Here is a 16,394-nt window from a genome sequence, read left to right on the forward strand (position 1 = left end):
GTTCCCCCTTTTTCTACAGTGCTCATTTCAAAGTTCACTTTCTGGAAGGACATCACTGATAATGAGATTGTATTAACTTTCTTAACAATCTTGTTCAGACCCTACCCAGGAGAGGAAGCCATTGTGCTCTACTCAGGTTTAGGTGGGGATAAATTCTTTGTTTGGATTACCCCAAGGCTGGAGTAACTTACAAGCAAATAACATAATCAAAGTTCATCAGAATATGTCCAGCCCTTCTTTGTAATAGTCATTCTCTCATTACTTATAAACCAATCAGAGTTAATTGTCACTGTCAGTAACACTCCTCTTCCAAGAGTGAGCTCACCTCCATGACTGTCTTTGGCATTCAAGAGGGCCACTGACCACTTTTTATTAAAATGCTAGAGTTATTAGTAAAATGAGTAATTACTCAGAAATTTTGTCTTTCAAACTTTTAAAATGCCAAATAGCCAAGGTAAAATGGCTTATAAACAGCAGAGGTAGGATTTAAATGCAGGACATCTGGCCTAACCGGTACTCTTTCCATTACACTACATTGAGTATTCTGGTATTGGGATACTTCTATTGCTTTCTGGGCAGAAATAGTGTGACTTTTATGGCTCCAGCTATGAAGCTACTACCTCAGTTACACAACAGAACCTTGACCTTGCTTTGTCCCACAAATTGTCCTGTGCAGATAAAGAGAATTAGCATAAGGAGGTCAGGAGCCTCTGTTCCTCCTTAAGAACAGCAATTCCCTTCTAAGTACATTGTCCCTGGATGGTAGGTCAGAATCAAAGCAAATTTAATAGATGAGGAAATAAACTGAAAGAGGTAAGATGAGTATCTGGAGCTCACACAATGAAGAAGCCAGGGAATTGCAACTACACTTAGAATTTCCTGCTTAGCCCTACAGTGCTTCCCCCTGAAGGCACACCATTGGCTTATGATCAGAGATAATGTGTTGTGGATAGGAATTCTGCCACCAAACTGTCATGAAAGTATCTGGGAAATTTAGAGAGAAATTATCAAAATTAAAGTGTAACTTTTATAATGTCAATTGAAAATAGGAAAATGACTTTGATAAAATCACACACTAACTCCAAAGAGTATAATTCAGAAGATCTTTAAGGGTAGATGCTCTTTTTTTGCCCTTTGGGACCAAAAAAAATGTAATTTATATTCACAGGCAAGCATGTGGCATCAAGGGGAGCATATCATATCTGTGTTGTTTAAATGTGTTTTTGACAGAAATGCTAAAGTTCAGTTCTTTTATAGCAGTGTTAGACTTCACAACTTGGCTTATGTTCTTAAGCTTATTATTCTTAGTTGAGCAAAATGCTGCGCCCCTTCTGGACTACTTCTGAAATTTGATATTCATAAGTTGGCTCCCCAGGGGGTAGCTACTACCCTAGGGTTAAAGGAATTTTCTGAGTATGCACTCCTAAAACTACAGCTTATGAGTTCCAGTAGTATATATGCCTTTAATAGTCAGCCAATAGACATAATAAGCTCAGAGCAAATTAAGAACAGTAGTTACAAATTATTCCTTCCATAAATCTGGAGCACAGGCATCCACAACTACTTATAGCATCAGCGGGAAGAGCATGTACAAACCTAGTGCACGTAGGTTGTGAGGCACAGAGAAAAAACGTCTACCCCAGACAATTCATGCCTCCAGTGCTAGAGAGCTCAGATACCCTTTTCCTTCTGGTAATATTCTCCTGCTGCTCCTCTCTGGTCACAGGGTCTAAGCCGGATAGATTGCTCAGCTGGAATCCCTAGACCTGTTCTTCCTCAAACACTGACCCTTATCAGCCAGGGCTAACTCTCTTTTTTTATTCCATGACTGGCTCTCTACTGCCAGAGGTTGTAGTCCTTGGAGCTGCCTCCACTGATTCTGTCTCCCTCTGTGTCTCTCTTTCTCTCTCTCTTTTCTCCTTACCCCCCCTTTCATCTCCTTTTCCCCTTTCATCTCCTTCCCCCCTTTCACTCCCCTCACTTCTCCTCTTCCTTCCCTCTCCTGTCTCCCCTTTTCATTCCCCTCTCCCACTTCCCCTCAACCACTCCCATTCATCCTCTTCCTCCTCTTCCTCCTCCTCCTCCTCTTTCTTCTATCTCTCTCTCTTTCCCTCTCTCTCCTTCTTTTGCTCTTTCTTTCTCTCTCTCCTCCCCTTCTCCCATTTTCTTCTCCTATTCTCCTCTCCTCTTCTCTCACTGTCTCTGTTTCTCCCTCCTTACCCTTCTCCCTCCCCCCAACACCCTAGGTATAGAGTCTCTTACTTGGTAAATAGCTTTACTGCATTATGGCCAGTATGGTAAGAGAAATCTCCTCCAGCTCAAGAGGCAAAGGAAAATTCCTCTCAAGAGTTGAGTTCTTCCTAAATAAGTGGCTCTCATCTAGAATACCAAGGGTCATGCTCCTGAAAGCTCTTACTGTCTTAACTATTTCAAAGCTGTCAAGCTTGCTTTTTATGCTCCATCAATGACCTGGTCAATCTTTGGCCAGTCAATGGCAAGCTACCCCTACAATTTTTTGAGGAAAAACTTCTTCACATTGTAAAAGAGTGACTGGCTATAAATATGTCATTCCAGTTGCTTTAACACATTGACATCTTATTTTGTTACATGACCCTTACTTTTTGTGATTATGTTAACAAGGCTTGGGAGAAATCAATTGATCAGGATGCCCTGAGAACCTTCGCCCATCCACACACACACACTGAGAACAATAAATTTAAGATTCAGCTAAGTTTTGAAATAATTCTTATACATTAGTTTACTCATTTTGGCATGCCTCATTATCATTGCCCATGATAGAGACATCTCTCTAATAAAAATATGATTCTTCAATGGTACTTTCAAGAATACATTTTTCCCTGTCTGACGAAACATATTTGGTTATATGTAGTAGACACAAGCAACAGGTAAACAAATGGAAGTCGCTTTTCTCTAATCTTCCTGCAGCCAAGAACTGTGACTGCTATCAAAAGGAATGGTTTTCCATTAGTTTCCCATACTCATGGTTTTAAGTCACTTCATGGTATTTTACCACTGTTAGTAAGCTGACTTCTTACTGAATAAGCCTGAGAGAAAATATATTCTAATATTGCTTGGTTTTTAAAATGACTCTGGCTTGACTCTCATCTTATGAAAATGGTGGAGAGGGTTGGCAAGGGGCACAGAAAGAAGAAACCCCCTTCAAAAGGTACCAATATCAAATGATTTTACTTGGTTTAAACATAAGAGATATCTGGTTCCTCCCTCTCCATCCCAGAAGATAAGCCTAAGAAAAGCTGATTGGATAATTAGTCAATAAGCATTCATAATGCACCCACTAGGTGATAGGACAAATATAGTACAGTCCCAGCTCTATACCACCAGAAATAGAGGGAGAGGAAAAGGAAGAGTGAGTGAGTGTGTGTGTGTGTGTGTGTGTGTGTGTGTGTGTGTGTGTGAGAGAGAGAGAGAGAGAGAGAGAGAGAGAGAGAGAGAGAGAGAGAGAGAGAAATGATAAAATCAAGGGTTTTTTGAGGATAGGAGAAACATAGGCATATTTGTAGGCAGTAGTGACTGGAGTAGTAGACAGAGAAGTTGGAAAATAAATGATAGAGTGAGTTTGACAAAAGAGGAAATCTATTGAAGGAGACAGTATGGAATGAGATCACTTGTGTAGGTAGAGGGGTCATGCTAGGTAAGTAAGTAAGTGAGTGAGTGAGTGAATAAGGCCACCTCTTCTTGTGAAACAGGGGTGAGTGAGGAGATAGCAGCAAAGGGCATATGAGTGATATGAGATGAGGAAAAGGGGAGAAGAGGGAGGAAGTTCATAGCAAATGGCCTCAATTTTTTTCTATAAAATATGAAGCAAGGTTCTCAGCTCAGAGGGTGGAGAGCAGGAGAACCATGAGAGATTTGAGGAGGATTAAAAGGTTTAGAAAAGCCACTGTGGAGAGTGGGATAGTGAGTTAATCAGGGAGTTGATAGTTGGATTGCCTAGCAGCAGTGAGTGCCCAGCGGAGGTTGTAAAACATAAATTGTAGTGAAGTCATTCTCCCAAAGTTGTGCAGTGGCAAAGCTAGGGTTTGAACTCAAGTCCTCTGATTTCAAGGCTATTTCTTTTTCCACTTTAACATACTTTCTCTTCCAATGTGAAAATAAAGTAGAAATTTTTAAAAGTATCTGAAGAGGCAGAGAAATTCTCATTCTGATCTGTGTCAAATGGTTAAAGGATAGAAGATCATGTAGAGAAGAAAGGGAAGAATGATCAATGTATGTGTACAGTTGAGGCACAAATAGGAGTCTTTTCTTGAAGAGGAGGAAGCTTGGTACTCTGAAGAGGAAGCTGATCGCCTTCACAGGAATGATGATGTGGATCCAAAGGTCTCAGGTAAAAATCAAACCAATCAGAAGGAAAAGCAGTAAGTGATAGTTAATAAGTCCCTGCTTTATAGGGAAATTGGGTAGGACAGAGGTGGTACAAATGAGACATATGTTTGCTGACTTGATAACAAAGTTCTGCTGACTTCTTGAGGTCTGCATTGATGACTTAAGACAGAAACTCCCAAAATTGGTCAAAACAGATGACTACCACCCATTCCTGTTGATTCATACAAGCATAAATAATACTTCTGGGGGAAGGGACTAGAAAGTACTGGGAAAAATCACAAAATCTTAAGAAAGAAACTTAAAACCCAAGTTGCAAAGGAGTGTTACCATCAATAAAGTCTATGGAAGACAAAGGTTTGAGAAAAGAAAGACTGATTTGGGAAGTAAATAAAATGGTGCATAAGAATAGGGCTTGGACTTTTAGGCTAATGGCCTGGCACTGGTACCTAATAAAGTCTGATTAAAGCGCATTTTGCCTATCTACTTCATGAAGATTTAAAAAGATAAAAAAAAGGGGGGGGGAGGCAAAACTGCCTATGAATATCCACAAGTTGGATACTATAAAATATAGCTACAATGTAGTAAGAAAAATAGAAGTGTTACCCAGAAATTTACAGGAGACAAATCTAAGAAAAGAATCAATAAAAAGCCACTGGTGTCATATATCTATATGTAAATACACAAAGTAGGCAAATTGAGACTTAGTGAGATGAGACTTGTTATTGGAATACAGCTCTAGAAGTTCCTTATTCAAAAGAAACAGGATAGGTAAAAAAAAGAGGGCAGAGTAGCATTGCATATTAAAAAGATATTCTCAGGAGGCAAAATCCAGTAACCAGAAAAGGAACCCTTTATGGGAAGCATTGGACTGAAAGCCAATGAAAGCAAAAACATAAATGGTATGGTCACTGGAATGTGCTACAGACCATCTGGGCAGAAAGAGGATTGGCAGGTAATGAGGAATTGGGGAAAGAGATTACAAGCCTGGCACAGAAATTTGAGACAGTAATGAAGGATTACGTCAATTTTTCAGACATCTGTAGAACTCTCTCTTAAAAGTAGATCACCTCATAATTTCTTGATTTTCCTTTAATCACAATTCCATCTTTCAAAAGGAGAATGAGCAAGAGTAAATTCTATATCAAGTTCTCATGGAAAGGACAAAGTAGCAGTTGGTTGGTAAAGTGGATATAATTGTAACCTCAAGGAGTAATTCCATCTTGGAATTTTTTGTATAGAAAAAGGAAAAGAAGGCATAATTAAACTTGGGTGCTAGAGTTACAGCAAACACATTTTGCTAGGTTCCAAAATAATGATAATCATATAGTGCTTTAAGATTTGCAAAATAGTTTATATTTTATCTCATTTAATCATCGAAACAACCCTATGAGGTAGGTACTATTATTATCCCCATTCTACAGATGAGGAAACTGAGGCTGGAAATGGTTAAACTACTTGACTGAAGTTGTATAGCTAGTAAGTATCTGAGGATAGATTTGAACTCAGGTCTTCCTAACTCCAAGTCCTACACTCTACCATCTAGCAGTTTCTAGGATAAGTAGTATCTCAAAGCCTAAAATTCTACAGTAGAAACGGATTCTGGAGGGATAGAAAGCTATTGAGGGATAGAAAGCTATCAAGGAATATGTCTGAAGATTAGAGAGAGAGAGAGAGAGAGAGAGAGAGAGAGAGAGAGAGAGAGAGAGAGAGAGAGATGCACACATATACATATTATGTATATATATATACATATATATATTTCAAAATGTTTTGGTAGGGGAGGAAAAAAAAAGAATCATTTAATGAGGCCAATGTGGATGCACAAGAAATTCATCAACTTAGATTATTAAAGAAAGGAATAGAAGATAGAAACAATCCCAGATAATGGAGAAGGAATACATAAGTGTGGGATGTTCCTAATTAAGATATTCTCTGGAGTGCTAAAATCCAGTATAAGCTGAGATTCATCAGGAAATCTATGGACAACCAAAAGTATGTTTGTTGGTTGGTTTTATTTCCTGGTATGTTGGTCTTGAATGTAAGAAAAATCTTCCTAAGCATTATAACTGTGCAAAGATAGAATGGGCTGGATGATTATTTCTCAGAATGTAAGAAAGGGTATTTTTGCTCAGGCATGAAATGACCCATACGGTCTCTGTGGTTGGAGATTTTGTCATTCTGAGTCCAAAGTACCAGCTCAGGAGGGAGACAGGTGAAAGGCAAGGAGCAGTGTCTGCAGCAGAGATTCCAAAGCCTGGGTGGTCAGCCCAGCATATGTTGGGGTAAATATGCTTTTAGCCATCAGGGAGATAGTGGTTAGTACAGTTCTCAAAGGCAACAGCATGATCTTCATGTCCTGCCCTTGCTAACTGAACTTCCTCCTGACTGTGTCACTCAGGCAGCTAGGTGGTACAGTGTACAGAGCATTGAGACTGGAGTCAGAAAGACTCAAATTCAAATCCAGCCTCAGACACTTACTAGCTGTGTAACCTTGGGCAAGTCACTTTACTTCTGCTTACCTCGATTCCCTATCTGTAAAGTAAGGATAATACATGTACCCTCAGAGGTGCTGGGAAGATAAAATATATATAATAAAGGGTTTAACACAGTGCTTGGAACATAGTAAATGTTATACAAATGTTAGCTCTTCTTCTTGTGTGCCCATGTGAAACCAACAATATAATGACATAGAATCATAGTAGTCTTCCTGGCCCCCTTGCCCCACCTCATCTGATGCAGCCACAGTGTATAATCACAGATAATGAGATATTAATGCATTAATGATATGTTAACATCAAGTGATTCCTATACAAAGTATGAACATAAAGTGTGGTAAAGCTATTCCCTGGGATTACCTGGAAACTTCGCCAGCCCCTGGAGGCTTCATGGAATAAACTTGCAAACAGTTTGAAAGATTTCATGAATCCAGGCCAGAAGGAAGATTTGTGGTGTATATGACTTATAAAAAGAGAAGGAAAGAATTTCTCTTTCCTGCCCCTCCTCCATAGTCATGGTATCTAGCTTAGTAGGAGACACTCCATCTGACAGAAAGACAGAGACAGACAGAGATGGAGACAGAGACAGAGACAGAGAAAGAGTTCATCTAGCCTAGTAGGAGACACTCCATTTTGCAGTTGGAAAGTCAGTGCAAGAAGAGGTAGAGACAATTCAGATCCTAGTTGAGGGAGCAGACAATTACTCTTCAGACAGAGAGAGATATAGAGAGGCAATCACTCAAGGCTGGAAGCAGCTTCAAAGGGTAGGACCTCTAGCAGCCTATAAGAGAAGTGACTACGAACTCAAGAGAGCACTAGCCCTGGCAATCAATAGTTGTTTGGAGAAGAGATACAGACCCTGGGAGCCCACCATAACCACCTGTCCAACAGAGATGCTTTGTCCTGGACAAAGAGTAGGAGAAATTTACCTAGAAAGATTTTTAGGGGCTCTGCATTACTAGAGTTGTGAGTTGTCTTGGCCCCTGTGTTGCCAATGTGTATAAATACCAATGGGCTCTAAATATAAGCCCACTTTTCTCATGGACAGCATGCATTTGTAGAAAAGTATTCCCCAGGTTTGGGGGCAGCAGGAATATTCTGTGCTTCCTTCCCTGGCTCTTCAGTCATAAATGGTCCCTTCATCAATCCTTTATTTCATATTTGTCCTTGCAAAGTGTTTAATAACTGACTGCTTGTTCAATCCTTTTCTTTCCTCAAGTCCTTCAGTAAGTCCTACTCCAATGACTCATCATGATGTGCGGGTTCTCTGACAGGTTCCACAAAGATGGAATGACTTCAATTATAGATCCAAAAATGGACTCTATTTCTGCTACCTGAGAAGCAATACAGCTAAATTCAAAGAAGTTCATCACCAGGAGGATGGTCTCTAGTTGGTGATTATTTTTTTAGGCTGCAGCAATTCAGAGAAAAGACAGAAATACATAAATGGCCCTCAATCCCTCAGAGCCCCCTGTTGTTTCCATGGTGATAGTGATGGAGTAGTGAAAAAAAAGGATACAGACTGTGATAAAAATCACACGATTCTTTAGACCACCTACAAACATTTATTTAACTGTTAGTGCTCCATGCAAGTCATTTGTTTCAATGACCAGCAAATTGATATACTTCTGGTAAAACTAAATCACAGCTATACTGACATTCTTGCTAAATATAAACTGGAGCACATGGAAAAAGTCATATCTTATTGGTCTATATTGGGCTCATCAACCTTGAGGGTCATCTGTGATTGAGTGTGGGATCAGGAAGAGAACTTGATAAAAAAGAATAGGAAAGAGCCACATAACAACAGAAGAAAACCCAGAAAAGCTTAATGTCATGGAACCTAAGCACCCCCAAAGTTAAAGAGGATGATACCTAATACATGTACGTGTGAAATTAAAAGGGACTCTGCAAAGTGATGGTCTAAGTAGAATGGGTTGTGCACCCCCACTGGAAAATTGGGATTTAATAAATGGTAATTTGACCTCAAGTGATAGATATGTAGATAGAATATTTATTAAGTACTTACCGTATGGAATGTGTTGTGCTAAATGCAAATATAAGCAAACAAATCAGGGAAAAAGCAACACATAAAGTAAAACTGGAAAGGGACAAAGGAGGAAATGTCTCCCACACAGGGGAAAGGCTATTGGCCAGAAGTCAAGCAATAAGGAGTGGAACTAGAACTTCACCATTCAAGAGTCAGGGCTTCAAGGTGGTAGCATCTAAAGGGTGGGAAGATTGATGGCAAGAGGGTGGAGAAGTCCTGAGAGTAGGGAAGTGAGCCAAGAGTGAAGTACGCATCACCTGCATGTCTCAGGTCTTAATTTTATAGTTTTGGCTATGTAGTCTTAACTTTGTTTTCTCCCTATAATTAATATTCAGTCCATGTGATCCATTGATTTCCAGGTAATGCCAAAAGAAGGCCCCCAAATCTTTACTTGAGTCCCCTAAGTAGGATTTATAAGGGGAAATGAACAAAACTCACACAGGATGAAGTATGGTCGGTTTGTAATTTGTATTATTGGAGAGAATGCCCATATCAAGAAGAGAGTAGATCCATCAAAGTATCCTATGACCACTCTTATGGTTGCTTCCATTGTTTTGCCCCTTGTGCCAAGGTTACAGTCCTTACATATTACCTCTTCTCTTACTTCAGAGGTTTAATATCAGAGTAATCAAAACAAGGAAGGCTTGTATCAAACACTAATATCCTCATAAATTAATCTCTCCATTCCTTGATTCTACTCCTTTTCAGGGAAAAAAAAATGGAGTGAAGGTGTCATGCAATCTAATAGAATTGATGTCAAAGATTACCTGATATTCCAAAAAATAAGGTCCTGATATTAATGGCAGCTAATTAATTAACAACCCAAATAATTTTTATTTTGAGGTAAACTCAAATGAATTAGAGATGGCTTCATCAAATATATTATTTTGTGCTACAATTCTTTCTCATTTGATTACCAGCTTATTCAGAACTATCCAATTAGATATCATTAAAAAGGTTTCACACATCCAGAGACAGGCTTTGAGAGACAATTTAACTTTGCAAAATACATTACTGATCCCTGAAGATTATATTAGTGCCAATCGTTTACTTCCTATCTGAGTCAATTAGCCACTATTCATAATGACAGCATCATTGTCCCACAAATTTAAAAGTGATATTCTAAGTTTCCCCCATATTCTTTTTTTTAGAGTTGAAAATTCAAAGCCCAATCAAATATTAATTGACAAATAAGGAGGGGGAAAACATGGCGGAAAATACAGCATACTGATTGAACTATATCTAACTAGAATGTGTTCCAAAGCTCTCTCTCTAAAAATTCAACTTCCTTTTTCTTATTAGATGCTGCTGTTTTGATTTACCTTCTGACCTTGTGGTTAGCAAGATCTAGGTTTCAATCCTGGTTTTGAAATTTACTATGTGACCTTGGGTAGTCGCTTAAACTTCCTGAGCTTCAGTTCTCTCATTTATAAAATGGAAATGATAAATCCCAATAATTCTCTACACTACTTATACTACCATAGAATGTTTCTATGAGGAAAGTGGTTTGCAAATCCTCAAGCAGATAAATTTATACACTTATTATCAAAAGCTCTTCAGTTCTTTGCTTAATATATAAATTCTACTTGTGAAATGCAAGCAAAGGTAATTAAGAAACTAATTAGCTTCTCATCTAGCATAGGAATACACACACACAACAGGAACTAAATAAATGCTATAGATGATGGCGGTCAGATGTGTTAAAGAATACCTAGTGGAAACATCCTAGGTACATGTTGAATGAATGGATGGGTGGATGGATAGAGAAAACACTAGACTGGAAGTTGAAATGCTTAGGTTGGTCATTATCACCCCTTAGGAACTTAAAACAATCACTTTATAATTCTGAGTCTTAATTTCCTCATCTGTGAAATAAGGGTGACATTCTACTGTCTCCCTCACAGGCTTAAGGTGAAGCAAACAATTTCAAACTGTAAAAAATCCATAGGGATGTCATTTACTTTTTTATTCATAGGAACTAAATGAGAGAGAACACCAGATATCACCATTCTCTTCAATAGGAAAATGTTGCAGGGTTAAAACAAAAATTAGCAAATGGGAGAATGTAACATTTATAAAAATGCCTGATAGAAATTTGAATTACAGACCTCTTTGTGGAGTATACACATCTTGGTAATCATGACAAAATTATCTCTTTGAGCTATTGTTATGCTATAAAGTACAAATAATATTCTTGTGACTTACAAGGATTTCATCTGTAGTTCCAGGAAGAAAATACACTTGTCCTGGATTCCTTGGTGAGAGGAGAACGTCCCTGCTTTTCCCCTTTGAACCATAAATCACCAGTGTCCTCTTATATTCTCCAGCTTCTGGAGAATCTTCAGCTGTTTTCAATTGTATGATCCACTGTCCACCTAAATGAACCAAAAATGGTATTGAATATTGGGGAAAAAAAATTAGGGCTTTACCTACAACTCATCATTTTTTCAAAACTGAAAACAAACACACAAAGTTAAGAGAGAATAAATCAATAACCCTTTACATCCTTCAATGTTTAGCATTGAGGATGTATCCAAAGCTACGGAACAGAAAAAAGACATTGTGCTATAACTGAAAACTTTCTTAAGACTCACATTGAAGAATTGAAAGTGCAATGATCCTTGAAAACTGGGCAATTGAGGCAATTCATCCCAAAGATCAGAGAAAAAGAAAGAGAAGAGAAAAGGGAGAGGGATGAGGAAAGCAAGGGGGATAGGAGGAAGGATAGGAGGAAGGGAAAGAGGAGGGGTAGAGGAGGAGGAAGGAGAGGAGGAGGAAAAGAGTGGAAGAAAAAATGTTTGACAGCAAGCTTAGCATGCCAAGCTAAGTAATGATGAACACTGCTTATAAGACCTCACAATCTAATGAAATCACATTATTAAGCACTTCATATGTGCCAAGCACATGTTAAACATTGAAGATAAAAATAGAGAAGTAAAAAGAATGCCTGCCCTCAAAGTGTTTAAACACCATAGCAGGAGACAGCACATGCAAGTGAGTTCTGGGCAGTGAAAGAATGTTTCAGTGATGGTGTATCTAATAGGGTATTTAGTCCAATGTGTTGGGAAAAAAAAAAGATGGTTGGCTCTATCATCCTCAGTACTAAATGTTTTCAGCTGTTACATACAAGGAACGACATGATAGGGCCACAAAAGAGGTCCATGGGTAAGTAAAAGGCTAAGGAAAAGAATAGGCACTGGTCAAGCAGGTTCAGAGAAGGAAATTTCAGAGAAAGGAAAGATATGTGGAGAAAGGTATGTTAACTGCACCTAGCTTTTCCTTCTGGCTCTCTTTCTATCACAATCCCAATTCTTATAAGGCCAAAGTCCTTTACCTGACAATAAGGGCAGAAAAGATCATTTCCCCTTCCCCCACCCCAGACCAAAAAGAATTATGGCCAGTGAAGAGATGAGCAAAAATGTAGTTCCCACAAAAAGAATACTGGATCTTTGAGAAAAAATGCAAAGGAATGGCAGGGGAGTGGGGGATGGGGGAGGGACAACCAAGATTTCTTTTTTTTTTATTTTAGAAAATAAGAAAAGAAAACAATGTCATGTCCACAGCAGAACATAAGGGAAGATTAAAAAAATATATAGAATAAATTTCCATTTCAAGAAAATCTATATAATAAATACTACATGTTGTATTGAGAGGTGTCCATCTTTTCCTTGCTTCCTTATAAGTTCAACTTTATTCTCTGCTGTACACTTTTTTGTTCTTTTTTTCTTAAATGTGGATACATTTATATATAGATATATACACACACATATACATATATACATACACATAATACATCTATAAACACAAACTTTCCCTAACAGATTCTACTCCTAATCTTTGTTTTTACATTTGTGCATATCTTTTATTTCCTATCCCTCCTGACTCCTCTATTTTGCTTCTACCCACTACCTTACCCTCTTTTTACTTAATCTACCCCTCCCAAAGATCCCTCCCTTATCCTCCCAATCCCATAAATCTAAACTCTTTTGTACATCCTTTTAACCTATTTCCTCACCTTCTCCTCTAAAGATCACCCCCTTATCCTCTTCCCCCTCTCTATCTTCAGTATTTATTTCTTTCTAAATTTAGAAAACTTTTATACTCTTCTAGATGTATATGTATTTTCCCCTCTTAAACCCAATCCCAATGAAAGTAGGTTTCCAGAACTAACAGCCCTCCTCACCATCTAATTCCTCTGTATCAGTTCTTCCTCTTGCATCTCATTTGCAAAAGATAATTACTCTTTTTTAGCTGTTCCTGAATTGGTTTTACTTATTGAAGTCATATCATGCTCAGCTCTACCCCAATCTTTCTTATGAACTACCCAAGTACTTACAATAATCTTAGACACACGTTTTACCTTTTGCATACATAAAAAGTAAACAGTCTGTCCTTATATAGTCCCTTGTAATTAGTCTTTGGTATACACCTTATGTTCCTCTTGGCTCTTGTATGTTAAATCTTCTATTAATTTCAGTTTGTGTACTGTTTTTTTTTAAACAAAATCCTGAGTTTGACAATTCATTGTCTTTTTTTTTCCATTCAGAATTATGTTTAGCTTTGTTGGGTATAATATTTTGGCTAGAGACCCAGTTCTTTTGTTCTTCAATATATAGTGTTCCAAGACGTGTGGTCTTTTACTGTCTCCACTGCTAGGCTTTGTGTGATTCTGATTGTGGATCCACCAGATGTAAATTGTTTTTTGTTGTTGTTGTTGTTGCTCACAATATTTTATTCTTGAGCTGGGGGTTTTTGGAATTTGACTATGATATTCCTGTAGATTTTTCTCATAGAATCTCTTTCAGGAGGTGATCAGTGGGTTTTTTTCTATTTCTACTTTCCCCTCTTGTTCTAATGCTTCAGGACAATTTTCTTTAATTATTTCTTGTATTATTGTATCCAGATTCATTTTTTGATCATAGCTTTCAGGTAGTCTTATGATTCTTATGTTTTCTCTTCTCGACCTGTTCTCCAGATCAGTTGTTTTTCTTATGAGATGTTTCACATGCTCTTCTACTTTTTTCATTTTTTATATTTTGTTCTATTATTTCTTGATCTCTTATAATTTCACTGGCTTCCCCTTGCCCAATTCTGATTTTCAAGGAGTCATTTTCTTCCTTAAGATTGTGGATCTCCCTTTCTAATTGGTTGACTTTCTTTGTATAATCTTGTTTTCCTTAGATTTTGATTTTTTTTTAGTTTTTCCTCAGTATCCCTCATTTGATTTTTAAGGTCTTTTTTTATATTTATTGTGTGAATTCTTTTTGGGCAGATGACCATTTGACATTACCCTTTGGGGGTAAAAGAGGGTTTCTTTCCTTCACTATCCTCCTATGAAGATGAAATCCCTTCTTCTCTATTCCCATAGTAATCATCTATGGTTGGATTCTTTCTCCTTTGCCTGTGCATTTCGTTTTATTTTTTTGGTAATAGCTTGGTTTTTGTAAACACCTCTAGTCCTGGCATATGCAGGGTGGTGCCTCCAGCTTCAGATCCTCCCTCAGTTCTCCTCTCTGGCCTGGAACTCAGAACAAGACCTCCAGCCTCCTGTAACTGCCCACAGCCAGAGGCATCCAAACCCCACTGCTTCTGTATTCACCAGGCATGTGCTAGTTCCTTCTTGCCCCACCATGTCTCCAAAGCACAGCTGGGTCTGGTGTTCTTTATCAGCAGAGGTTCCCTCCATTTTCCCCAGCTCAGATGCCCAACCCGCTTCACTGTCCTGGGGGTAAAAATTCCTGTGGCTCAGGTAAAGGCAGCCTCCCAACTCAGCGAGCCCCAGGGTTTTCTGCTTCTTGTTTAATGGTCGCTAGGCTGGAGGTGTTTACTCTTCACAGGGATAAAATCTCAGTCTTGGGATTTTTCTTCACATCTCCTCCAGTTGTCCCACAAAGGCTGTTCTACCTCTAATCTTATTTATTTCACCCCTCTACATTGGCCCAGAGGTTCTATTTTCTCTCTTTTGTGGAAGAAAATCTTGAGAGCTCGAAATTTTCTGACTTACTCTGCCCTCTTCCCAAAATTCTCTCTTGACAACCAAGCTTTCAAAAGGACATTTAGAATGTTTCATGTTGATTAAGACATGTAGGAACCTCGACATATAGTATACACTAAGTCTTATGGTAATCAGATGAAAAAAACAACATGATTGGTATAAAAAGTCAGTGATGATTTATTTTAACAAGGTGGATTTCCTGAGGGAAATGGATAATCCATATTTCAGCAGCTTCAGAAGACAAGATTAATTTTCCTGGTATATACAAGATACTGAGATGATGATATGGAAAGCAGAAATTTTTGAAGTGATGTTTAAGCAACTATGTCCCTGCTCCCTTCTTTTTGTTGTTATTTATCTTTACCCTTTTGATGGTAATTTTCCTACTTTACCTTCAATCATTTTCTTTTTTCTTTTTTCAGTTATTCTTATTTTTCATAGATTTTCTCCCTTCTTGGTGCTTAGGAGCTCTTTTGGAAATATGTAACAGGCTGGAGTAATTTTGTCTTTAATCTGTGTGGTTTGATGAATCTGCTCTAAGCATCTATATCTTGGAAGCTCTCCTCATTAGATTTTCTGAGGATACACATAGTGAGGGACTTTGTGTGGTGGTCAGAAGATTCAAAAAGGAACAGAGTTGAGAAGATAGAGCCAGAAGACATTACCTCATGTTTTTAATATTGAAGACGTTGCATTATCATAAATATCCCATTCTCAATAAACTATTTTTAATAAAGGAAAATACTTGGCACCTGGAAGTGATTTGGATTTGTCTACAAAGGAGAGAAGGAACAAACAATTCCACAGCCTAGCCATTTAGTATGTGTTGTACTGAGAAACCAAGCTCTGTTCTGAAAGGAAATAAAGTATACACAGGAACTTTTTCCTTTGAGACAACTATGGGAGTCAATTTCACAAATGGACCAGTAATATGTAAATTTTAAACCATTATTGTCTTTATTGTTATTTCTATATGCACAGGGTAAAGCAATTTGGTGATATATTTTTAGGATACCTAAGGTACAGGAGGTCAGACAGAGTCCAGGAAAGTAAGAAGGTATTAAGATTAATATACTTGCTTTCATCTGAAATAAAAATGCTTCTGGCTATTTTGAACTATTTTAAAACAAAAAATGATTAATAGGCAGTCAGATTTGGGGTGACATAAGAGTGAGGGATTTGGCAGGTAACAAGGAAATGGCATGTATCATTAGGTTGCCAAGGTTCAGTGCAGTACAACGAAAATTGGTAATTTCTTTCAGAGAAGGGCAGCCAATCATAGGTGCTTGTCATTACCTGTAAGAGCTGATGCTGACTCTCGTCCTCATCATCCCTTTCCATCCCTTCCATCCCAAGACTGTGACAGTAGAAAATAAACAATCAAGAGACTGGACTATCATCCCTATCGGGCCATTGTCTGGTTGTGTGATATTGGCTGAACCATTTGACTTCTCTAGGCCTCAGATTCCTTATCTACAAAATGAAGAAC

General features: G+C 38.1%; 1 protein-coding gene across 2 annotated transcripts in view; it reads right to left on the minus strand.

Annotated features, from left to right (window-relative positions):
• RP1 (RP1 axonemal microtubule associated) overlaps positions 1–16,394 on the minus strand; it is a 655,430-nt gene that overhangs the window by 204,852 nt on the left and 434,184 nt on the right. For both annotated transcript variants that reach the window (XM_021005939.2, XM_078153415.1), the window contains one exon: positions 11,116–11,285. In XM_021005939.2, coding sequence (XP_020861598.1) covers positions 11,116–11,285 — 170 coding nt within the window. The remainder of the gene's footprint in view (positions 1–11,115; positions 11,286–16,394) is intronic.

The sequence above is a fragment of the Phascolarctos cinereus genome, unplaced genomic scaffold (assembly GCF_003287225.1).
Source record: "Phascolarctos cinereus isolate Bilbo 61053 unplaced genomic scaffold, phaCin_HiC Scaffold_4;HRSCAF=312, whole genome shotgun sequence".
NCBI classification, from domain to species: domain Eukaryota; kingdom Metazoa; phylum Chordata; class Mammalia; order Diprotodontia; family Phascolarctidae; genus Phascolarctos; species Phascolarctos cinereus.